Here is a 24,212-nt window from a genome sequence, read left to right as displayed (position 1 = left end):
AAAAGTACTGACAATTGGAAATGCTCCAGTAAAGTAAAACATACCTCAAAATGGTACAGTACTTGAGTAAATGCACTTTGTTACTTTACACCACTGACTGTTAGTAACATAGCATAGCATGATTTAATATAAATATATGACCAGAACTCATACTTTTAGGTTGTTCCGTTCCATCTGCTGTTTGCTTTATTATTTCATCTTTCTTTCTTTTTTGTTTAAATCTACCAGTGACGTCACTCGTCAGTTTACAACTAACTAACAAATCACAGCGCATCCCTCCGGGCTATGGGGAACAGCGGGTCATTCTTTCACAGCACGAACGCTAGGTGGCAGTGTCGGTGCGTTTCTGTGTGTATTTACAAGTACCACCACCTATAACCTAGTAATGCATTTTGTGGACGTTAAATTTAGCAACAGTCGTAGCCACAACAGTATTGGATACCGACAAACACGTCATTTTAACCGAGCATACGCGACAGGGCTAAGGTTTTGTCTGGATCTGTGTCATCTAGGCACTGTTTTCCCATTCGCGACCGTTTCTTAGGGATTCCTGATTCGAATGCAACGTGCTGTGCGTCCTGTAATCTAGTCCGTGTTCAAGAAATTTGTTTACAAAATGGATGATTTCAAGATCTGCAACCTGGACTACTTCCCCGAGAACATTCTGATTGATATCTTATCATATCTTAGTGTGCGAGAGCTCGTCCGAGCTGGAAGGTAATGTGAGAGTTTGAGCGTTGCCATTTCTTGTTTCCTGTATGTACACACATTAAAGCCTGAATCCTTTGTCGCGTGTCGAGAGACTCGAGTCCATTCCTCCATGGTCGAGACACATGTCATTAATGCTTGTGCCTTTTCATTATGTTATTTTAGGGTCTGTAAGAGATGGAGACGTCTTGTAAAAGACCAAAGACTTTGGAGACTTGTTGATCTCACAGCATGGAAAGGGGTAACGTATTTTTCAATGTTTTGATTCTTTAAAGCTGTTCATACCAAGTAAAGACCCAGACTGACCATTTTAGTCTTGGCTAGTTAACAAAAAAAATCCCTTAGACCTGAATCTGTAATTTAATAACTACAGTGTGCCATGTGCAATCACAACACAACTATATGTTTAAATCTGTGCTGATGTCAATTTGTTTTAAATTCAGATGAAATACTGATTGTATTGTATTTGTCCTCTGCTTCCTCCACTGGCGTGTTCATTCTTCAACTGGATTTCCCTCCCCTGGTGATCATTGTGGGTCAGGTGACATCCCGCATTCTTTGGGTCCTCCTGCGCCAGTATTTGGGCTGTGGACTAAGATGTCTGCGGTTGCGAGGGTTGCTGCTCTCTGCTCGAAAGGGCATCTTATTATCAGAGTCATGGCTCAAAGCCTTGTCCACCAAGTGCCCACGTCTGAGCAAAGTGTATCTGCTGTATGCAGACTTGAGAGGCCTGCCCAATTGTCAGCTCTTGCCTCCAACTTTGAAGGTGCTGGAGTTGCGTGGCTGTGAGCTTCCACCTGGCTTTTTTGCCCAGAGCCTCCCAAGTGCAACTAGTACTGAGGGAACTACACCAAGAGCTGGTACTCAGCAACAAGGACGGAGCCAGGCAGGAAAAAAGCCTGTCTCCCCATCAGGGATTGGCATTGAGAGACTAATCCTTAACGGTGTTCCCTCATTCACGGACCAACATCTGCAGAGTCTGACCTCGTGGGAGAGACTCTGCCGGTTGGAGCTGCGTGACACCTTTCGTGTGACTGCTAATGGCCTTAGGAACTGTGCCGCCAAGGAGAATAACTGCGGTGTAGAAGGGCTGACCAGCCTCAAGTTCCTGGAATTAGGCATCACTGGGCAAGTGGGTTACCAGTTACAGATGGCCTCCCTGGGCCTAGGAACAGGATGGCTTGGGCTGGAGGAGCTGAGCCTGGGTGGGAAGGAGGTAGGGCCAGGCCTGCTATGTGCGAGCCGTCTGAAAGACCTCCGGCGCCTGTGCCTCTGGGACTGCACGCTAAGTGAAATGCAAGTAGTACGGAGTTGCAGGATGCTCCGCGAGCTGTGTGCGCTGGAGTTTTGCGGCGTCTTCTTCCAGCCTCGTCAGTGTCCGTCGGTGGGAGAGAGCGAGGGTGAAGGTGAGGAGGAGCGGAACAGTGGAGAAGCTGCAGGTGGATCTGGTGAAGGTGATGACAACAAGAAGCTGGATGAGAGCGATCCTATTCCAAGTCTCCGTCGCTCACTGGCTGCCGTGCTGCCTCGCTGCACACTAGCGTTCACCAATTGCTCTGTTCTTCAGTTTATTTCAGAATAGATTAAGGCACAGCTTCAAATCACACTGTTTGTTAAAGTTCCAATGTTTCTTTAGCCTTAATTTCTGTGTATTAAACATCTTTTCGATATGCAAAGTATTTCTCACATCCTGACACCTGCACACAATAATGCTCTTTTCCAGCATACTCTCTTGAACTCAGTTGTTGCATAAAACAAAAAGAGGAACTTTCACCATGACTATCAAGCAGGTGTGACTGAGTCAGAATTGAATGTTACTATAGACAATGATTCTGCTGTTTCCTGTTTCCCCCTCCCCGCTCACAAATTCATCTGTTATAAGCAGGTGCTTGATTTTGCTTATTGGTTTTAAAGAAGCACAGCATATGATGATGTCATGTAGGTTAACCTGCATTGTAGGACAACCCTTTTAAGTAGCCTCACCTTATTAACTCTTTGTGCCTAAATTCATTTTAGATAGAGACCGATGTAAGCTGTCCAAAACTGTTGAGGTGACAGAAGTTTCTCTTGGTTGTCTATTTTAACTGAAATGATATGGCCATCTGTGGTTATTTTACTCAAATGAAATTATGTATGTAAGATCTGTATGTGTCTATTTTAACTGAAACGATATGGCCATCTGTGGTAATTTTGCTCGAAGGAAATGATATGTATGTGATATTATGTATTCATGAATTGAATTACATTTAAACACTTCGTAAGAGGATAGAATGGGATATTCTAACTTTTTATTTTGAATAAATAAAGCTAAAGTATCCTGTCGTTTTTATCTTGTTGAGTACCTTTCTGCAAAAAACTTTTAGAGATCTCTTGAATACTTAAGCCTAATTCTGGATGAAGATCATTTTGAATAAAATCTTGGAATCAGAACCAATTCCCAGCCAACATGTCAGTCTTCAGATTCTCAATCCAGTTCTTATAACACAGGTTAAGATTGTAAAACATGACAAAGAAAAACACACAAGTCATAGTTTTCATAAGGTAATAGTTCCATCAATTCACTTTGCATTTTGCAGATTAGAGGTGTGAGATCCGGTTCGCAATAGGGAGCCGTTCCTTATATAAATATTTGTAATATTTGTATAATTATATGATATGATAATATATATATTATATATTATTAAATATAATATATTATAATATGTATCAAATTATATAATAATAATAATATACATTATATAATATAAATATCAATAATATAAAATATATATGTATTTATATATATTTGTTTAAAATATAAATATACAAATGAGCCAGTCTTTTGAATCTGGCTGATCCGGCTCCCTTCAAAGAGCCATAAATCCCGGACCGGATGTGAGCGCAGAATAGTAAATAGAAACTGGTGACGCGAGGTTAAATGGACCAATGGAGCTCTTCTGTGTGGAACACAGGACCAATCCAGGCCAGTCACGCGGTGGCGCTAATGGACAACTCAAAACACAAGACCAGGAAGTCGATGGCCGCTCTTATCCTCCAAAGCTCTACAAAACCACAGGGACAGACTTTAATGTAAGATTAGATTGATGTAAATGACACGTATGCTGTGGAAGGCCAATAGGTACACACAAGTGGGCTACGAGTTTACGAGCTCTCAGTCTAACAGAAAGGTCTTCATACTCAGGTCAGTGTTTCTGTTCTGTTTACCAGTCGTCTGACATTGTAACTTTTAGTATCCATGTAATACGCTACAATGTTTTAAGTTTTTGTAGACAGAAACATCCGTCACAGAAGTATGGATAGTGATCTCTAAAGGAAACGATACACATCTAGTTTCTCTGACCAAGTACTTTTGCCATAGACTACTGTGAAAATGCCGCGACAATTAACGATGCTGAACTAATTCACTAACGAATGACTACAAGCATTAGGTTTAAGCACGCTGAGTTTGTGATGAGATGAGAAAGAACCTAATGATAATCCACACAGTGTCCGATGGACCCCGAGGTGTCTGTACTACTGCACTGTGCAGCCTGGCGTGGCCTGAGGGAATCCCAAGTACAGGTGGAGCTCTCAGACAGGTAAGACCCCAAGTAGTAGTACTCACATTTTTTACTTTAAGTAAAAGTATCAAGACAATAACGCAATACAGAAACACAAACTCTGTTACAAGTGCAAGTCCTTTATTCAAAATGTACTTGAGTAAAAGTAGAAAAGTATTGGCATCAAAATGTACCTAAATAAGTACCAAAAGTAAAGTACTCATTATGTAGACTGGCCCATTTCACAAATGTTCAAAATGTATAAAACTCTTTAGAAAATAGCAGATCTACAAGCTCAACAACGCGTTGCTTTGCGATGCTTGTAGATCTGCTATTTCCAAATAGCAGATCTACAAGCAAATGTAGGGATCAATTGATTTATGCATGTTTTGTAATAATAATAAAGATCTACAAAATAACTAGTAACTAAAGTTTTTAAATAATTGTAGTGGAGTAAAAAGTACAATATTTGTCTCTGAGATGTAGTGGAGTAGAAGTACTGACATTTTTAAATACTCCAGTGAAGTAAAGAAATCCTCAAATCTGTACTTAAGTACAGTACTTGAGTACATATACTTAGTTACTTTCAAATTTGTCATAAGTTGGGCCAGTCCTGTCACTTTCTTTGTGGGCATCTTCTCGTGTAGTCCTGCACACCAGGTTTGTGTGGGTTTACTGTGGTTTTCTCCCACACCACATGCAACAGACAGACAGAATCACAAGGAATTTGGCTTTAAAATCGGTAAAAGAAAAAATCCTAGAGAACTGAGTGCAAATTTGTTCATATGCACGGGTGCACACTATTGTACATAGGACAGGTGCATTGATGGCACATTGCAAATGGACAGTAACAGTTGATGTATTATACATTCAACATTATATGTAAAAGCTAATAAATGCAAGTATTAAAAGGCTTGACTTTTACGTTTCTGTCAAATAATCTGTTCATTGGCTCAAAGAGTTATAGTATACCACTTTATCTAATTATTCTAACTATTTTCCTTAATCCTGAAATGTTTTAAGTTTAATGCCTGGAAGTTGAACTGCGGTCTCCTTCGTGGGAGAGCAAATTTCGACTGCTCCACCAAGACAGAATTCCCATATTCCAACATGAGAAGTTCAAGCCATACTAGCCTACTTGTCTGACAAATCGCGGGTAGGTCCGTGTATCGCCTACTCGTCACCTACTCGCCCATTCAATGGTCTGATAAAACGTGATAATCTCCCATTCAATGCATTGATAGCATTCGAAGCCGGTGCACCGTCACTCAGTAGGTGTTCTGCCTGACACCAGCTTTACAGTGAAGAGTAGGGATGTGCTAGTTATATTGTGTTCACATACATACTCTACCACACAGAGTGGTTAAAGTAACATTTTATTCATTAAAATAATAACTTTACTTTACTTTATTATGGATCCCCATTAGCACTTGCACAAAGCATGGCTATTCTTCCTGGGGTCCGACACACCCAAATACACATCATACACCGAACATACTACAGATACAAACACAGACAGGTCTCTAAAGCTGCAAAGAATGCAGCTTTAGAGACCTACTACTATCTACCACTCTCATGAATTACTTTTTTGTCTTTATTCCAAACCTCTGCAAGGTTTAACAGACAGACAGATGAGGCTCTAGAACGTCATATAGAGGAAGTTTGGACACAGCGGGTGTCCAGGGAGCCGTGGCTTTTCAATGGAGCCAAATTCAGACTTCACTCCTTCAGCTTGGCCCTGCCAGAAGAACCTCTTCCCTCACTGTCTGTCTTCTCTTCTCCCAATGAACCCCCCTCCACTCTCCCAGCCCAGTCACCATCTTTAGACTGTGCAGGTGACAACTCTGTGAGTCCACACAGTGATCAAAGACGGGATGCGTTTTTGTCCAACTCGACCACACAGAATTTAGAAAAAGGACATGGACCTGTAGGTGTATTTCAAGGGTACAATGCAGACAGTACCGTCCAGCCTAGTCGTATTTCCAATGAGAAGAAAGAGAATGCACCTGTCAAACCTTACCCCACCTCTGACTGCAACGCGCCTGAAGGCGTCACGACCAACTCTTCTTCATTTCCTCACAGAAACATGGACCTTAGAAAAGCGGGTTCTGTCCTCCTCACTCTGAGACTAGGCCTTACATGCTACAAAGACTTCCTGGGGACCAATTGGTCACGCCAAGCAGGGGGACTACGTAGCCGCGGGGAGGCAGAGTTTGGGGATCCGCTGGCGCTGTTGGCCCAGCCTCTCGGTGTAGGAGGGGTCCTTTGTACGCGTGACGGACAGGTGGTGCTGATCAGGAGGAGCCAGAAGGTGGCTGAGGCAGGGGGGCTGCTGGACATCCCTGGGGGACACCCAGAACCTAAGGTGAAGAGAAAGGCCATGGCTCCATTTGGACATTTTAAGGACTTATAAAGATGCTTCTATAAATATTCCTATCATTGATTCATATTTGTAGCATCTCTCCCTTCAGTTTTCTTTGTAAACTGAAAACGCATCTCTAAATGTTCTCTCTCAATTGCATTTTAAAATCATCTTACTAAGTCATGCCATCATTCCAACTGACTGGTCCATTTTCACCACATCTGAGCTTTTATTCATACCATCACTGTGCTCTCTGGTGTCCCCAGGCAGTGTGTGAGGGTCTGGACCAAGGTACGTCTGAAGACCAGATCAACATTGCCATGCTACAGCAGAGGCAGGGGGCAGTGATCTCCGAGCTTTTCTCCTCTGTGTGTGCTGAGATCAGAGACGAGGTGTGTTTTTTTCTATGCATGACATAAGGAGCTGCAGAGTAAAATGTATTTGAAATATTTGGAGAAAACAAAATCCTTTCTTGGAGTGTGTTGGACAGGATAGTATGCAATTTGGGGGGAGCTTAAAAGGATTGAGCCAAGACTCCGGCCTGAGATTAAGACTCACTTTGTTGAGTCTGATCAAAAAATGAGAGCGATGTTGATGAAAATACGTGATTGTGTGAGCTACAAACCAATAAAAATTTAGTGTATTAAAGCACTGGCGTTCATGAATTGATCATCACTGTGAACTGTGAATCCAAGGCTTGTCAGATCTGTCATTTCCTTCCTCCTCTATCTCTCTCTCTCTCTCTCTCTTTCCATCTCAAGGTGAATGTTCCACTGAGTTCCCTGGGCGAGCCTGTCTTGATGGGTATTGCTCTGAACCACACCAGTGCAGGCAGACCAAGCGCAGAGTTCTATCTCAGGTACTTGTACTTGGACTAGTTCCCCAAAACCAGTGGTTCTCAACTCCAGTCCTGGGGTTTATATTCTAGCTGGTGGTTTCCATTCTGTCTAATCAAGGGAAATGTTAGACTTTGGACTCCAGAGCATAGTAATTAGTAATTACCTATCTGGTTGAATAGGAAGGTAATACCGTAGTAGCACTCTGGCAGCCTATGTCAAATTATATGTAGTCTTCAAACAATGATACAAAATGTACCTTGTCTCACCGAGCTGATGTTTGGAATGGAAGCTCTGACAGTGTTAAACAAGTCATAGTCTAACAACATCCAATCTTATAAGTTACTATGTGTGCAGTTAATGAACAAAACTGCATAAATCACAATGCGGTGTTCAATGGGGAAGCCATTGGAATGGCATCGTCCCCACAAAACCCAAAATTGAAGATAGCGCTGCTCAGTTACCTTGTAGGCTAGACATAATGGTACAGGAATAAAGAATGGAAAGTAAAATGAGTGATCTTTATCTCTTCATTCCATAGCCAAACTGGATTTAGATTAAATGGTCAATGTTTTATCCCTAGGGCCTTTTTCAAGATGGAGTAAAGAATCACATGACATATAGTACATAGACTTTGATATATATAAATGATAGCATTAGGAGTTGGAGTAGAGGTAATTAAAGCTGGTTCCACCCATACTTTCATGTACATGGTATTACAATATTAACTGATAAGTATTAGGTGATAGATAAGTGTTAAGTGATGAGGCTTAATTATAATTAAATCGGAACAAAAAAAACAACTGAAAAACAAGACTTAAAATTATAGTCTATACATTATTCTTGTCTCGAGGTCTTGGGTTCAGAAATTCGTAAACGTAGCAAGCGTGATGTCTTACCCACGTAGTAGATTGAGAAAGGAGGTGTGCATTGCTAGTGCCACAGTTCATAAATATCTTCATGGAATAGCATTAATAGGAAATAATGTTATCAGTATTCAGGTTATGGACAATGTCTCCAATATTAAAACATCGCCTGAAGAGTACTGTAGGTTTTGAGGAGAAAGTAGTGGAAAAGGACAAAAAATAATCTTGACTTTGTTGTTGGCTGAGGCTTTGGGTTTCAGGAGAGCATGATGATTGTTTGTTGCTGCCCTGGGCCACGCCTTTAGCATGCAGACTTTAGAATACTTTAGTACGCCCTGGAGTTATCAGTTTGTTTTTAAAGTACAGAGAAACCGGCCAATGGGAATGTTCTCCTTCAAGCATAAGCACGAACGTGCACAGTAAATACCTTGCCAATCCAGCCAGTAGTTTTCAGGGTAAAATGTGAACAAATGGAATGTTTGGCCTAATGCAGGAGGAAGCTAGAGGAAGGGCCAAGGGATCAGCAAAGTCAGTAGTCATCCTCTGGAGCATGAAGATGCACAAGTTAGTCACAAGTTAATGAATCCACACTACCCCAGTTTTTAATTACTTTTCCATCTTGCCCATAGGACATCAGTTGAAAACTAGGCAATTGCCTACTACTTAATCACCATTCATAGTTCTGGTGATTAATGTGAAATGTATTTGTAAACATTCTATTTGGAAATAAATGTATACAATCTTGCATAACAGATCTTCCTCCACTTAAAACATGTATTGTGTAATAGTAGTAATACTAGCCAGAATCCTGAGATTTCACTACTCTTCATTCACAGGTCAGCTGCAATTATTGATAGACATGTACACATTTAGGATACAAGCTTTCCTCATCTGCAATCTTACTGATAAACTGCATTTCCCCAATACTTTGGGGGTGACTTTTGGTGCTTCAAGATATATACGAACAGGATTATTTTGAGAAATTAATGTGAATCTTATGATTAAATGACATAGTCAATAATTTGTTCACTCAGCTAGTCATTTCATAATCTCATTTTACTGTAATATTAACTGACATAGACATACTGCAGCTTACATAACAAAAGCTGTGTGTGTGTCCGTGTCCTCAGCTGTTCCTTAACATCTGATGAGGTCAAGGAGTTGTACTGGAGAGGAGGACTGGAGGCCCATGAGTCCACAGACATTGTATTCCTCAGCAGAATGGTGAGGAATGTCATCATTACTAGTATTCACAACAAGTACACCCAGATAATGGTAATGTGCATGCAAAGAAAACAATTGAGTGCTTCCAAGAAACTTAGTAATGCCTTGAAATGTATAGTTTTAATACCTGTCACATTGTTGCTAACAGATAACAGGCAAAACCAATGTATGTACACTGTATCCAGTAGACCAGACCTATGGTTTCATTTCATGTGAAGCTCAGTTCTAGAGTGAAGCTCTGTAGTTGCGCAAAGTAACATTAAAACACCAAATCACTCTATGGACTCCCATATGTGTGCATGTATAGGTATAGCAAGAGTCATACAGAATAACCAAATGGTCTGTAATACAAAAAAAAATGTAACTCCTAAAATAGATAGATTCAATACATTGTTCAGTGAATTATCAAATGTTTTACAAAATCAACTTTTTTGTTTTGAAGGACATTTTACAGTTGGATAGAGACCGCCCTCTATGGTCAGAGTTGTGTCCTTCATCCAAGGGAGCAGTATTGCTCTATCAGCTAGTGCTGCCTGATGAAGAACAAGACAGCTGCAGTCCATCCCAGACTCATATCACATTGTAAATTTAAAATATAATAAAATTTATATTAAACATATTCTTTGTGTCTAATATTTAAAAACTACAAGGCTGGTTAAAGTTGATTGGTCAAAGCAGGGAGTGCAAATAGAGCACCTTTTGCTCAATACTTTAAGCATCAAACGCAGTACCATAACAAAACATACATGATTTGTCCTGTTAGTAGTCCTATAGCATAGAATGTTGCTTGTTGCTGCAGTTTTCTTAACCTGATGTTAATGCTAAAAAATCTCTAATTTGTTAAATCCATTTAAAAAATGAGAGCTCATCTCTTCAGTTTCGTCTTTTACATGTTCACCAGTAACCCTGGTAAGTGTTGTAGCCAAAGTTTCCACCACTGCTGTTGTAGTTGGTAGCAATGTTGTAGTAGCAGCCCCGGTCTTGATAACCCAAGTTACTCTGAAATGTAAATGTTGTGAAACATGAGGATGAGATGCTGTTTAATCCTTAACATGAATCATGTTCATCTGTGGCCATGGCCATGCTGCTATATATTTAGCACATCCACACATAAAATGCACTACACTCACATATCTTGGCTGCAGTCCCCACGATTGCTGGTTCAACCTTGTGGCATCCCACCCTACAAAAGTCAGAGCATAAAACAAATCACTTCAAATAAGGGCTTGCAAGGCAAAAACAAAAGGTGCTCAACCTTCCTTGAATTAGCCTGGAAACTAGACAAATATGCCATGCCAGGCTGTCCCTGAACGGCAAAGATTATGGGAGAAACCATGACTCTCAAACTTTGAATGGTTTCCTGTATCTCATGTGGGTCTAGGTCAGGAGACCAGAAGTAGGATGTGAGTCTCTTAATTCCAATGGAGAAGTGACAATGAGCACAGATGACAGATTCCTTTGCCCCAAAGTCATTGAAGTAAATGTAAGCCACATCATGTGTTCCAAACATTCTGACAGACATTATCAAGGGTCTTTTTCAGACCTATCAGGAGGAAATGATCTCTGTTCGAGACCTGTCTGTCAGCACTACACTCTTTGTGAGATCTAGCAACACTGATTCACGGACATTCTCAAGATCGGATGTTTACTTGGAGTGAACGCACCCAATTAGGAAACCGGAAATGTGTGCCATTTCTATACTAGTGGCGAAGTGTGGGATTGGCAATATCTTGTATTTACATACTCATCATCCTGTATACTGACCGTGCATCCCATTCCATTGACCCTTATGAGTCGGCGGAGGGCAATATGGGATTGGCCTGTTCTGCCGGTGGCGTGGTTTCTTCTTCTCTCGCCTGGCAATGGGGGGCAGCATGCTGCGTGCCTCCTCTTTATATTTCTGAAGGAGGGCCTGTGCCTGTTCATAGGGCAGCTCAACATACTGCAACTCCTCCAACAGCTCCCCCTGCTGCTCTGGCAGACTGCAACTTGCTGGAGAGACAATGACACATCATTATATTAGGGAATAGTAGCAGGATCTTTCAACATATTACTATACTCTGTCTGATGTTGCTCATAGATTTGTGCATGGACACTAGATAATACTTTGTTATACTGTCGTCTAAAGAGCATGGAGTTTGTTCATGAACCATGGACATGATTTAGCAACGGTTACATTGCACTGTTTCAAGGGGCAACCTGATCCGTAATAGTTCTCAGGCCACTGAGGCCAGGATTGTATCAATATCAAATACTATCACAATGTGTCAGACCTTGGAGTTTGAGAAGGGCAGTCTCTGGGATCTCCTCCTGCCCTTCCTGTCTCTGGTGCTGTTCCAACCGTCGCTTCCACTCGTCTGCTGTGGGGAAGACCACCACCACCCTCCGCCTGAAGCCACTGAACAGCTGCAACTTGTGGCGCCGTGCAGAGAATAGCACGTTGGGCTGAGGACAGAGTGTATAGTTGTTGTTGTTTTTTAAGTTCACAATGCAAGTGTTTTACAGCTCTTCAGTAAAAAAAAATCATAAAAAGAAAACAAATCAAATATTTTTATTTTCAGCAACTCAACTGGCATATAGGATGTTTTGAAGTGGACAAAACTCATGAAATGTATTTATCTGTTGGCAGGCACATTACATAATACTGGCAATGCCTGATGATTATTTGATTTTCATTTTAAAAACTTTTTTTTAAATGTAGTCTGTGTGTTAGATACTTTAATTACCTGGTCAAGGATATAGTTTCCTGGAGTGTGAGCAGCCATCTTGATCAACTCAGTCACACACTGAGAGGCCTGCTGTAGCTGGCTCTCCCTGTTGCCTCCACTCTGTACACAAACATACAGATGATCAATCACAATTGATTTATATAACAAAATGGTCAACAATGCAACAAGTATGTATTAGCTTAAACTGCAGCATGCCTAGGTCACAAGTAAGACTCACAATCATACAGGCGACTACCGCCTCCGTGCCCAATAGTTTGAAGTGTTTTCCTGGCTGCTGCTTAATGTAATCTTTGGCCCAGTGAGTCTTCCCAGAACCAGGGAGACCCACCAACATTACCACCTGGAGAGGGACAGAGAATAGACGGAGAACAAGGAGATGTTAAACGATGAGAGATCTGAAAATAACAGGAGACTTGATCTATGTTCTCTGGGAGGATATGTTTGCCGTTACAACAGCCACTAACAGGATATATAGAGCCTCAATGGAAGGCAACACATTTGCCATTAAAATACCACAGCCAAATCTCACCTCACACTGTCCTATGGAGGAAGGAGGCCGTGGGGAACAGAGCCTGTCTTCTGTAGGCAGGGATGCAAGTGAGGTGTAGCCTGGAGGGCCGGGGTACCAGGGAGGCATCGCGGAATCCAGGTGAAAGCTGACGGAGCAGCCCTTACAGAGGACATGTGGGAACAGGGCCCGACCCAGGAGCACAGTGGATTCCAGTTGAAATGCAACCCCCATGGCATGTCCGTTCTTATGGTAGGACAGTTTAATGCCGCTCTTTTTGGAGAAAGACTACAGGCATGCATAAAACAAAACAACATGCGCACATGCACACATCAGATGTCATGTACACACACACACTAATAACAGACACAACTATATTTAATCTACATAATACATAGATTTACCATATAGTTTTGTCATATTATGACAAGTCCACAGAACAAATAGACGTAGGTGAAACAGGACAGACAGGGTTTACTCACAGCGTAACATCCAATGACATCCCCTTCCAAGAAGGGTTCCCCAAACACCACCTCCTTTCCATCAGAGACTTTCTTGCCCTGGCTATCATAAGCATAAGATAAGTCCTCTTCACCTGAGAGTTGAAAGGCCAGAGGGAGAAACATTGGGTTAAAGAAAAAATAGGATTGACCCATAACTATTTTGGTATACTGAAAGGTTTAATGGAAATAAATAAAAGAAGAATATTTCTGAAATGAATGCTCGTCTTCCTACTAGTTCCTGGTACTAACCCAGCAGTAGAGGGCTTTCAGCCACTGACCAGCCCACTCTCAGGCCGAAGGGCTGTGGGTCTCGGCAGGACTCCTGCTCCTCTGGACCTTCAACCAAGAGCTTCCTGTCCAGCCTCACCTCAAATCCCACCTGGCCTCGCCAAGCTCCATGGCTCAGCCTGCAGCCTGACCACAGAAGGGGGAACCGATCCCAGAACCGCGGCTGACCAGAGGCACCATCAGGACCCACTTCAAAGTGAAGGTCACAAGTATCTGTGGGTAGAGCAACAAATACGATAGATACCATGCCAACAATGGCCATGCAGACCGATAATGTGGAATCAATAACATTTTCATTAAATTCTAAACACCTTCAACCAGAGACTGAGGATGTAATTACTGAAATCGCCTGGCATAATGTTTGGCTGGAACACAGTTGTATGGTTATATTTTTGTTTGTGCAGAATATGCAATTTGTGAATATGCAGATACTGAGGTGAAGAACAATTTTCCGTATATGCAGCACAGCTCTGAAATTAATTCAACGTTGAGTAACAGGCCTTTGTTCCATTCGTATTATTTTGAGACCTATAGTATATTTACTCTAGAATTGCATTTATGGGACTAAATTAAATGGAACAAATTGAAATAACACCTTTGAGATTATACTTGTTTGGCGTCCCTTCTACATTAAGATATTCAGTCATTTTGAAAGACTCACATCGATCCAGTTTGACTTTCTCTTCCTCGTCCACATCCTCTCTCTCTGGTGGAGGCTGTGGTGATTTGGCCCTGGGTGCAGTGGAGAAGGAGACAAGTGGTGCATGTGAAGTTAGCTCATCCTAGTAGAAAAGATCTCTCCAGTGAGGTTCAGCCAAGTCCTATTCCTGTGGTTCTCAAAGACCCCCATCTGAACATGTATTGTGCCAGGGACCCCCAGAAGAGAAGATTTGTGTTTAAAAAAACATATTAAACATTAAAAAATAGCAGATGTACAAGCTCGCAGCACGGCACCAAGTGGCGCGCTGTGAACTTGTATATCTGCTATTTTTGAACAGACAAATTTTGCTAGGGAGTGGGGAGCAGCCAAATGTTCCAGGGAGTGGGGACTCCCTGGAACCCCTAGGGATCCCCAGACACCACTTTGAGAACCACTGTCCTACACAAACCACACCAGTCTTCAGAAATAGTTGCTATGCTATAAAAATGTCAAAGTTTGGTGAGAACTTGTCAGAGTGACTACATTACCTACTTAATAAGTGACATGCATTTTAAACACTTTAGTATTCCAGCCAGCACAGTGAGCACACTCTTTCAGATTCAAAATCGAAATTCATACATATTCAAGGTTTTCCAGCACACATGCAAACCCTGTCAATACTAATAGCCCCTTTGTCGTCGTACCTTTTATACCGTATCTCCTCTTTGAACTCATAGAAAGCCCTGCCTTTGCCGATCTCCTCCACAAAGAGAGGTCTGCCTCTGCCTCCCTCTTCTGTGTCATGATGATTTATGCTTCCTTCCTCCGGCTGGGACAGTGGGTTTGAATCAGCTCTTACGGAGCTAGACACAACAACAAGGGATTCTGGAGTTGTCTGGCGGTGATCCGTGTGTTCTTGAATCATCGTGAGCTTATGGATCCTGGCACTGTCTTCTTGTTGGATCGAGACCGTCTGACACTTGGCGGGCAGCTCCGTTTCTTTGCCAACTAGTGTCTGGGACTCTGGTTTTGACACAACAAACATTGTAGATTCACCAAGCAGTTGCCTTGACCCGTCCGTATCGGGTTCGGTCTGAGTGGCAGTGTCTGTGAATGCTCTTGTAAACAGAGTTAACAGACGTTTGCATGGTGGTACAACAACGTCTTGTTCTGGGTCAGAAGTAGCGTTCGATGTGACAATAACACGGACATCATGGGGTTTCTCCTGGTGATCGGGCGACGTGGCGACGTCCATCGGCATCGCCGTCGTTGCTGCTGTTGGTGGGCAGTTGTTTTGTGTGTTTCCATCTTCCACACTGCTGTCAACAACAGTTTGTTTGCTGTCAGTCTCGCTGTCGAGGTCACTTTCTCTTGATTGTATGTGCAATCCGGCCTCTAAAGCGGACCACAGGCGGCCCACGAGTTCAGCTTTGAGTCCCTTGGTGTCCAGTCCGAATTCTTTAAGTTTGACGCGCAGTTCGGGTACTTTAAGCTTCTTTATTTCCGGTAACTTCATTTTTTCCGTCTCTATCTTTGTTCCTAATGTCAATGCGCGTACCGGTCTAGAGTAGACGACGGTAAAGAGACGCGAGACGGTCCAAAACACGGTAAGAACTAAGAAGACACGGGTCAAATAAACACCACAACACCACCAAAACAAACACAATTCAATATGGTGCCTTGTCCTGTGATTGGTTCGCTCTCTTTCTTCTTCTTCATCTTGCGATTGTTTTTGAGCAGATTTGACGCCTACATGCACGTATCTGCCATCTACTGGTACATATCGGAATTTTGGACTGGCGGGCGAGCATTTTGAAAAAAAAATTTACTACTTATTTAGTAGTATCAAAAGATACTTTAGATACCAAAAGTAGATAGTACTCATTGTGCAGATTGTCCCATTTCAAATTAAAAGTTTTCAAATGCATAAACTGTATAAAAAAATCCTTTGAAAATAGCAGATCTATAAGCTCACAATGTGTAGCATTGTGACACATTGTGAGCTTGTAGATCAGCTATTTTCAAATGGCCGAAATGTATATAGGGCAATCAAGTGGGTAATGTATGTTTTGTAATAATAATCTAAATCTACAAAGTAACTAGCAACTAAATAATAACTAAATAATTGTAGTGGAGTAAAAGTATAATATTTGCCTCTGAGAAGTAGTGGAGTAGAAGTTAAAGTGGTACAGAAAATTGGAAATATTCCAGTAGAGTAAAACTACCTCAATACAGTACTTGAGTAAATGTACTTTACACCACTGATTTTCATTTCAACCTTTTACATGAAAGGGAAAACTAAATTGTTATCAACCAATTTAATATATTTCTTTCCACTAGTGCAGTAACCGTCAACACCAGTTTGTACTCGATCGCACAATAATCCCACACTTAATGGAATTTAATGACTCGTGTTGGGTTGTTATAATTTCAGCTTAATATTTTAACGCTGATCTGCTATTCTGCAATTTGAATGAAGAGTTCTTTACGAAACATATTCTGTTGAGCAATACTAGCCTAAATATGAAGAAGTTTGATTCAATAAAATTCCGTACTTTAAACAGGACAATTGATCCAATAATAATAATATAAAGTAAACTGATCCAAACACAACATAAGCATATGTTGTTAATAGTCATATAAAACATTTTCATTCATTCATTTTGAATTCACAAATGTTTTTATTGGACAAACGAGCAAATGCAAAAACAAAACAAAAAACTGGGATATAAATATTCACAAAACAGGCATAAGTGGTAACAAAAAAGCAACAACAATGTCATACATATTACAAAACAGTTAACGTGTTCAATTCAAACAAATATAATACTGTCTCATCTTGGTTCACTTCTTTTTGAACTTTTTGCTCCGCCATCTGTGTGTCATTACAGCTGCTCAGGGTAGAAAATCTAAATTAGGCTCTCCCCGCTTTCGATTTCATCAAAACCTATTTTTCGGCTCAGCAGGAATCCTTCTCACAATGAAAGCTTTTTTCATTCATTCTGTCACCAAAATTACCCACAAATAGTGTGGGATAACTCCTAGAGAACTGGATCAAGCAGTCATTGTGGTTGAAGTGCAGGACTGACTGCTTCATATAGCGCCTTCAGGTTGCATCCACACATATGGCATCATTCATAAATGTTCATAAGAAGAGTGAAGAGGGGACAGTGATTTCCATTACACAGTAGAGAATAGATCATTCACATCATGCTCACACAGTGAGCCTGTTTCAACAATACAATGGCTCTCAGCCACATATAGTCTCTCCACATCGCCTCAGTGCAGTATCTCAACATAGTGGAAGAGTAAACAATACTGTACGTGTATTCTCCCTGACAGGCTTGCAGTGTACAAACTTGCAAAACACCACAACTACCTAGCATAACAACTCATGCATATTAAATAACGCTGACACTGACAATGATGTCACCGTCTGTGCAGAAACTGGAGGTTACTGTTGTCATGTGGTGCAATCAATTTCGTGAGTATGATGCACAGACATCATGTCACTGTAACGATCAAATGAATAGGATACGCTTTGGCTTATGGAAATAACACTGTAGTGACTAGATCACTTAATGCAATTGTGTAATCTTTTCTAGATTTTGTTTTGTTATTTTTGATGTTCTGTTACATTACTTTTTACCTGTAGAAGACTCCAGGTATGGAGTTTTTTGGCCCCATTGATAATTTGTGTCATAATAATATGGTAATCATTTTAGATGACTGTAACTATTATATAAGACATCACGGCCTGGTCCATAGCTTATGTGTCCATATTCTAATTTACAAGCTCTATGCTTATTACATAGGGTCATCTATATGGTGATTATTACATAATAAGATAATTGGGCTTTCAAGCTCAGAATGCAAGCCGACTTGATTCCCTATCAGTTAAATGCTTTCATTTATATTCATCTTTAACTTTAATGTACCTGTAGTAAACAATGGGTAGAGTTTGAATTTTTAGGGGCAATCCAATTGGTTCCATCATTCCAGATAAGATGAAGCAATCGTACACAAACCACATTTTGGAGTAAATGTACTTGACCTAGGACTGTTGGGTCTAGCTTATTATTTTGTGGAAAAGCCAACATTTAGACAAAAATGGTGGCTGTTGAGGAGGGGAGAGGAGGGGATGGGGAGCCATCGGAGGGAGTGTGTCCTAAGAGCAGTTCCTTCTCTCTGGGCATGCACGGCCCACTCATGTGTTGGCTGTGGGAGTGGTAGAGACGCAGGAAGGCTATGATTGATTGGGTCAGCCACAGAGCTGTGACGAACCACAGAGATGCCTGAGGACAGAGGGACAGACAGGCGGACCAGATCAAATGCATGCACATAGAACACAGTCAGAGTCAGACATGAACACTAATCAATTACCCTTAGAAAACATACTGTGTTGTAGGCTATGACATAGCCGCTATGTGCATATACAGTGCAAAAAATGAGAGCAGCCATATTGATATTTCATGATTCCAGCAACCTGGATGAGCTAAGTTATATATCATAATCAGAAAATTGACTGGAGAGATACAGTAATATGCATAGACAGACTTTCAAATGATCACCCTACCTGTGCCAGATTTAGCTCTGTGTAGAAGAAGGACGTGTCCACGTCCAGGTAAAGGGGGACAGACTGGGACTCTGCACAACTGCACACAAACAAAAAACATAACTGGATGAAATAGACTACAAATAGAGCACAAAGATGAACTAAACTGATTAATGCTTAGTTCTGCGTTAGTGTCACACACTCAAAATAGCAGATCTACAATCTCCTACTGTGTCGCAATGCGACACATTCTGAGCATGTAGATTTGCTATTTTCGGTGAGCGACCTGGCGTGCAACTAAGTATAAATCAGGGTTAACAGTCCCTGCATCCTGGTCAGCATCTATCATTCCGATAGATGCTTGTGAAATGAGTAGCCTCTATACCCAGGCTTTAAAGAAAATATATGAGAACCTATAATATGCTATATTATTATACGCTACTATAAACACGGCGAGGTGCACTGTACACACAGCACACACACTAGTTATTGTGACAAATGACAAGGAGAATAGCACGGTCATTACTGCATGATTAAATGTTCTCAATTTGTTATATTCAATTAAAAGTTTGACTTTCTGCCCAAGAGACAGGCAAGCCATGGTAATGCTAACCTCAGCAGATGCGTATTTGCATCAGCCCATAAAACACTGGTGTAGCCAATGGTACAAGCTTGATTCGCTGAGCAGCATACTGTGCCAAAGACTACATCGAATCAAGACAAGAACCCCCTACACAGCACCAGACGTACCTGTAAGGACGTGTGTTGTCATCAGTGACTGTGTCACACCAGGAGGCCAAGCCCAGGGACAATGTCATGCTGGCTCCTCCAGACAAGAAGAGCACGCACAGACTCAGTAACACCGTCAGGAAGGAGGAGAACAGGGTGCTAATAAACAAACACACAAGATAGACACATACATGGAAATTAGATATTGGATAAGAGCACATAATTATACACTTACTGTAGAGACATTGGCTCTGGGGCCCATATCAGCTTCACACAGACCTCCCAATATAGTATATCTGACAATAAGATGTGTACATTACTACAGAAAGCCCCTATCGCTTTGAATATTTTCACTCCTATGTATCCAGTGCTAACAAGCACTTCACCTACTGTGATTATTGCCCATACTCGATCTGATAAGATGCTAAATGTCCCATGTTTACCTGATGAGATGATTTAATTATGTTTAGATGATAACCTCTTCATTATGACCATAGCACTCACGGAGACTAACTATGATGATTTCAACATGGTCATTGTCCTAGTAGTCCCAACAATGAGCAATGTGACCTCATTAAATGAGACCAAATTTTGGTCTGTCTGTCTTTTCTGTAAATGTGGCTAAATTCTGGAACTCTCACCCCACTGGAGGAAACTAGAGACCGATGTCAATGTTTTTAATAGAGGACTCTCAGATTATGGCCGGCTTAAATCAAAACAACAGTGCTCACGTGGATAGATTATGACTGGTTTAGTAGCCAACAGTTTCGATCATGTTGTCTCAGGCTACATCTTTATGCATGTTTTTTAATTGGACATTATAGGCAACTTTCATTTATTGATGTATTTATGTATTACTAAAACCTCCTGTGTGTTGAACATTTGCGAAATATGTAGGCCTACACACTAAAACACTGAATCAGAAAGAATAATAATACCTGGGTCGGCACTTCAAGAGAGACTACCCAAATAAAATACTGAAGCACTTGACTGGTCTGCACATATTTATTATTTTTGCAGGAGCGTTTTCCTCAGAGTCAAAACGCAGTCACAGCAATTTTATTTTGGTATAGTCTCCAAAAATAAAAGTCTATGTGGATCCCCACATAGTTTTGGGGGGGTCCCCACCCAGATGACAGTGAAGTGACAATTAAATGACTTTTAAGACCACAAAAATAAAAGACCATTACTGCATCAAAAGTAATCAACGAACTATAGCCTGCTTATTTATATAAAAAAAGGTCACACACTGGCCACATTGTCAAATAATATAAGAAACAGGCAAAAGCTTGTAGATCTGCTATAATCACAATATTTATCTGTGGAACAGAGTCAAACTAAATTGAATGCCTCAACTCCCACATTCCAAGTGCTTGTCATGGTGAGGGTCGCCATTATTTTGGGGGGTCACTCACAGCCTAAGGAAGATTGATTGTGGTTTAGAACCACTGCACTAAAACACATGGTGTGTCTGATGTGATGTCAAATGTAAGTTGTAACTGTGTTTACTCGTCATGTCGTCCATGGAGATAGAAGAGACTCCTCCAGCCTTGCGCGGCTCCGTACAGCACAGTGAAGATCCCGACGAACGTAGCGAACTGGCAGGCTGCCGGCGGACCCCACTGCTGGACCACCAGATGAGAGGAGATGTCCCCCGGCTGGCCCGGCAGCTCGGTGCGGTTCTCGGTCCTCCAGTAGCCCGTGGAGAAGAGCGCACAGCGCCCTTTGAACGCGGATCCGTTGAGAGCCAGCGGGACGACCACCAGAAGCCCCGCCAGGACGGACAGGGTGTGGGCCGCGCAGTGGGCCAGCAACAGTCGGCGATCGAGCTCCATGGCCATGTTATGTCTGACTGAAGTTCAATAGCATTAAACACGAAACTATAAACTCTGAATACAGCTAGGTTGTTGAAAAAATAATGATTCGCATTATCAAATTGATCCCTTGTTGTTATTTCCAGGCCAACGTACGGCACCCGGGCGGGGTTGGGACTATTTACAGCACAAGGCAGCCAGGCATGGAACAGTGTTGCCAGGTTGTGTGAGAGAAATAAGCAACCAGTTCTAGGAAAACAAGCCAAAAAGAAGCAACGTAGGCCTGAATGAACGCTTTATGAAACCTACATGCATCGGCTATTTGAAAATTGCCGATCTACAAGCTCACAACGCTTAGCGATGCGACGCGGTGTGAGCTTGTAGATCTGCTATTTTGAAAAACTCTTAAAATAAAATGTGGAATATTTGGAATATTTTTTGGAACATTCTAACACAAATGCTCCCTGGCACAAAAAAAAATTATGGAAATATTTGAGGACCACTGGTTAAAACAATTAATTACAAAAATGTGGACGCAAGCCTAAAATAAGCAAGTACACGTTAGAAACAAGCTAAAAAAATCGTAAGCCACAACTAATATTTACAAGCAACTTTACAGAAAAAGAAGCCCAAACTCGCTTATAATAAGCCGATATGGCAACACTGACCGTTATACAACGCCCCTCTACTCGTACTACAAAACTTGCCAGCAATGACGCACTGGCCACATGCCCGCATGTTTGTTTTGGCCCAACTGGCCCATATATTATATATAATATTATCAGCACATCAGACTAATAGTTTACGCAATGGCCTGCTGAAAAGATCTGAAAAGAGCCTTAAATGGCCTGATCAATGAAACAAATCAAAAGATATATAGGCCTACATTTCAAGCTGCCCTGGGAATGCTTCTTGTCCATGTGGGTTATACGTTTAAGTTGAGTAGCAGCTAACCTTAAAGTTAATATTTCATCTTAAATGAAGTGTAATATTTTGGTCTATCTGGACCTCTTGGAAAACAACAACAACAGCCAATTGATTGATGTACTTTATTTAGTAAGACATGAGAACAGTACATGACAGTACATAGTACATGGAAGTACAAATTCACAATACAAGGTCTAAACTGGATAGCTCATTAAGCACTTAGCTTGTTTAAGATGAGATCCCCATGCACACAAATCATGATGACATATAAGAGACAGACAGACATACACACTACTATACAGAATGTCATACAATCAGTTTACAGGTTACTGGTATGAAGAGTGAAAAATATGTACAAAAGAAGAAAGAGAGAGGGGGGGTAGGGGGTAGGTTAGGTTAGGACATGGGGTAAGTTTAGCCTGGTAAACCCTCCCTCCGGAAATCTCATTTCCATTTGATTTCACTCCTGAAATCAAATGGAAATGAGATTTCCGGAGGGAGGGTTTACCAGGCTAGCTAGGGTAAGTTAGGACTTGGACAGGGGGCATTTTTGAATTGCAGCCTCCTGAAGGTGTATCTTTAGGGCAGTTTTGAAAGTGAGTAGGGTTTTACACTCCTTTAATCCTTTTGGTAGGGCATTCCACATTTTTGATGAATAGCATGTATATGTAACATGCTGCCATATACAGACTGGACACATTTATATTTTATTAATGGGAAAAGTGACATTGTGCCGCTTTAAGGGAATGGTGCCCTTTGCCACTTTCCCAAATGATCTGCAAGCACATCACTGCTGCTGGACGGAGGAATGCAGGGCGGAGTTGGACTTGGGTGTGTAGTTTCAAGGGCCAGTTACCGCCCCACCCCCACGGGCGAGTTACCATATAGTAGCCTACATCAGCATTTAAAGAATGTTTGAATGATAAATAGATAGTAGATAGCTGGATGGATGGATGGATGGATGGATGGGTGGTGGGTGGGTGGATGGATGGATGGGTGGATAGATAGATACATAGATAGAGATATACGTAGCCTTGTCAACATAGGCCAAGAGCAAATCAAATATTTTTACTGGTTTTGTAAGGCAGTTTTTCCAAGTTACAAAGTGACATAGTCTCTATTTACACACAACACTTTCCCCAATTTTTGTTTACACTTGCTTTGGCAATGTAAACATGTTTTCCCATGCCAAAAAAGCTCATTTGAATTGAATATATCGGATGTTTCGTTTCCCCCTTTTTATTTATATGTCATGTGTGTCCATTTGTCTGCATACTTAGGCCTTCAGAACCATTGATATACAGTGGGCTGCATATTATTATGTTATATTTTGTATTCTCATTTTGGTATTTCCTTATAAATGAAATGTGACACCTCGACATCGGCAAAGGTGGTCACCAATGGCATATGTCAGTAAATATAGCCTTGCCAGTTTTTGAGAACCACTTTTGGGTGTCAGTCAGTAACTACACTGTAGTTACTACAAGTCTCAGTGCTGAGTATATTTCCTGTGTTTTACTGCCAATGGTCACTATGGATACTTGACCAGTTTGTTTTTGCCCAATATAATAGAATGGAGGATGCGGGCATCGATCCCGCTACCTCTCGCATGCTAAGCGAGCGCTCTACCATTTGAGCTAATCCCCCGTCCTGTACTACAGTACACATACCCTTAACCTCCAAAGGGTAGGAACTAGGAACCTATCTGTGTGGTCTGGCTCTGGTTCTACAGACGTGTGTACCAGTGTTGCCATGTCGGCTTATCATAAGCGACTTTGGCCTTGTTTTTCTGTAAAAGTTGCTTGTAAAAATGTGGAGTTGTGGGTTGCGTTTTTTGGGCTTGTTTATTAAGTGTAGTTGCTTATTTGGGCTAATTAGTATTTAGACCAGTGGTTCTCAAATATTTTCATGTCAGGATTGACATTGGACCCCCAAATTTTGTATTTGTCCCCTAACCCCCATCTGAAAATGTTTTGTGCCAGAT

At 41.4% G+C, this 24,212-nt stretch overlaps 4 protein-coding genes across 4 annotated transcripts; 2 read left to right on the top strand and 2 right to left on the bottom strand.

Moving 5' to 3' along the window:
• The first annotated feature begins 351 nt into the window (after positions 1-351).
• On the top strand, positions 352-3,029 carry LOC311033705 (F-box/LRR-repeat protein 12). The gene is made up of 3 exons (XM_084041317.1): positions 352-717; positions 874-949; positions 1,250-3,029. The coding sequence occupies exons 1-3, from the start codon at positions 617-619 to the stop codon at positions 2,288-2,290; spliced, it is 1,218 nt and encodes a 405-aa protein (XP_083897443.1). The 5' UTR covers positions 352-616; the 3' UTR covers positions 2,291-3,029.
• Positions 3,030-3,708: 679 nt separating this feature from the next.
• Positions 3,709-10,147, top strand: nudt22 (nudix (nucleoside diphosphate linked moiety X)-type motif 22). The gene is made up of 7 exons (XM_084041551.1): positions 3,709-3,889; positions 4,195-4,286; positions 5,862-6,612; positions 6,876-7,001; positions 7,371-7,468; positions 9,442-9,535; positions 9,978-10,147. Exons 2-7 carry the CDS (start codon positions 4,201-4,203, stop codon positions 10,119-10,121), a joined length of 1,299 nt encoding a protein of 432 aa, XP_083897677.1. The 5' UTR covers positions 3,709-3,889; positions 4,195-4,200; the 3' UTR covers positions 10,122-10,147.
• Positions 10,148-10,397: 250 nt separating this feature from the next.
• Positions 10,398-15,836, bottom strand: LOC311033857 (heterogeneous nuclear ribonucleoprotein U-like protein 2). Its single transcript, XM_084041550.1, has 11 exons — positions 14,908-15,836; positions 14,225-14,295; positions 13,525-13,776; positions 13,255-13,367; positions 12,794-13,060; positions 12,482-12,604; positions 12,262-12,363; positions 11,809-11,980; positions 11,300-11,527; positions 10,666-10,718; positions 10,398-10,534 (listed from the first exon to the last, which is right to left on the bottom strand). The coding sequence occupies exons 1-11, from the start codon at positions 15,717-15,719 to the stop codon at positions 10,430-10,432; spliced, it is 2,298 nt and encodes a 765-aa protein (XP_083897676.1). The 5' UTR covers positions 15,720-15,836; the 3' UTR covers positions 10,398-10,429.
• Positions 15,837-16,870: 1,034 nt separating this feature from the next.
• LOC311034299 (transmembrane protein 179) lies at positions 16,871-21,500 on the bottom strand. The gene is made up of 4 exons (XM_084042163.1): positions 20,997-21,500; positions 19,509-19,646; positions 18,780-18,858; positions 16,871-18,498 (listed from the first exon to the last, which is right to left on the bottom strand). Exons 1-4 carry the CDS (start codon positions 21,326-21,328, stop codon positions 18,304-18,306), a joined length of 744 nt encoding a protein of 247 aa, XP_083898289.1. The 5' UTR covers positions 21,329-21,500; the 3' UTR covers positions 16,871-18,303.
• Between the last annotated feature and the right edge of the window lie 2,712 nt (positions 21,501-24,212).

Source organism: Gymnoscopelus microlampas (assembly GCF_963454915.1).
Source record: "Gymnoscopelus microlampas genome assembly, chromosome: 18".
Classification (NCBI taxonomy): domain Eukaryota; kingdom Metazoa; phylum Chordata; class Actinopteri; order Myctophiformes; family Myctophidae; genus Gymnoscopelus; species Gymnoscopelus microlampas.
This window is presented reverse-complemented; position numbering and strand designations above follow the sequence as displayed.

Excerpts from the sequence above, each read along its gene's own strand:
- LOC311033705 (XM_084041317.1), top strand. The coding sequence starts at position 617 with ATGGATGATTTCAAGATCTGCAACCTGGACTACTTCCCCGAGAACATT. Across the intron at positions 718-873 it reads GAGCTCGTCCGAGCTGGAAG|GGTCTGTAAGAGATGGAGAC; the intron begins GTAATGTGAGAG and ends ATGTTATTTTAG. Across the intron at positions 950-1,249 it reads ATCTCACAGCATGGAAAGGG|GTGACATCCCGCATTCTTTG; the intron begins GTAACGTATTTT and ends ATTGTGGGTCAG.
- nudt22 (XM_084041551.1), top strand. The coding sequence starts at position 4,201 with ATGGACCCCGAGGTGTCTGTACTACTGCACTGTGCAGCCTGGCGTGGC. Across the intron at positions 4,287-5,861 it reads CAGGTGGAGCTCTCAGACAG|GTTTAACAGACAGACAGATG; the intron begins GTAAGACCCCAA and ends AACCTCTGCAAG. Across the intron at positions 7,469-9,441 it reads AGCGCAGAGTTCTATCTCAG|CTGTTCCTTAACATCTGATG; the intron begins GTACTTGTACTT and ends CCGTGTCCTCAG.
- LOC311034299 (XM_084042163.1), bottom strand. The coding sequence starts at position 21,328 with ATGGCCATGGAGCTCGATCGCCGACTGTTGCTGGCCCACTGCGCGGCC. Across the intron at positions 19,647-20,996 it reads CTCCATGGACGACATGACGA|CACCCTGTTCTCCTCCTTCC; the intron begins GTAAACACAGTT and ends TTTGTTTATTAG. Across the intron at positions 18,859-19,508 it reads GACAACACACGTCCTTACAG|TTGTGCAGAGTCCCAGTCTG; the intron begins GTACGTCTGGTG and ends GTTTGTGTGCAG.
- LOC311033857 (XM_084041550.1), bottom strand. The coding sequence starts at position 15,719 with ATGAAGTTACCGGAAATAAAGAAGCTTAAAGTACCCGAACTGCGCGTC. Across the intron at positions 14,296-14,907 it reads GAGGAGATACGGTATAAAAG|GGCCAAATCACCACAGCCTC; the intron begins GTACGACGACAA and ends CACTGCACCCAG. Across the intron at positions 10,535-10,665 it reads GGGGACTGCAGCCAAGATAT|AGTAACTTGGGTTATCAAGA; the intron begins GTGAGTGTAGTG and ends TTTACATTTCAG.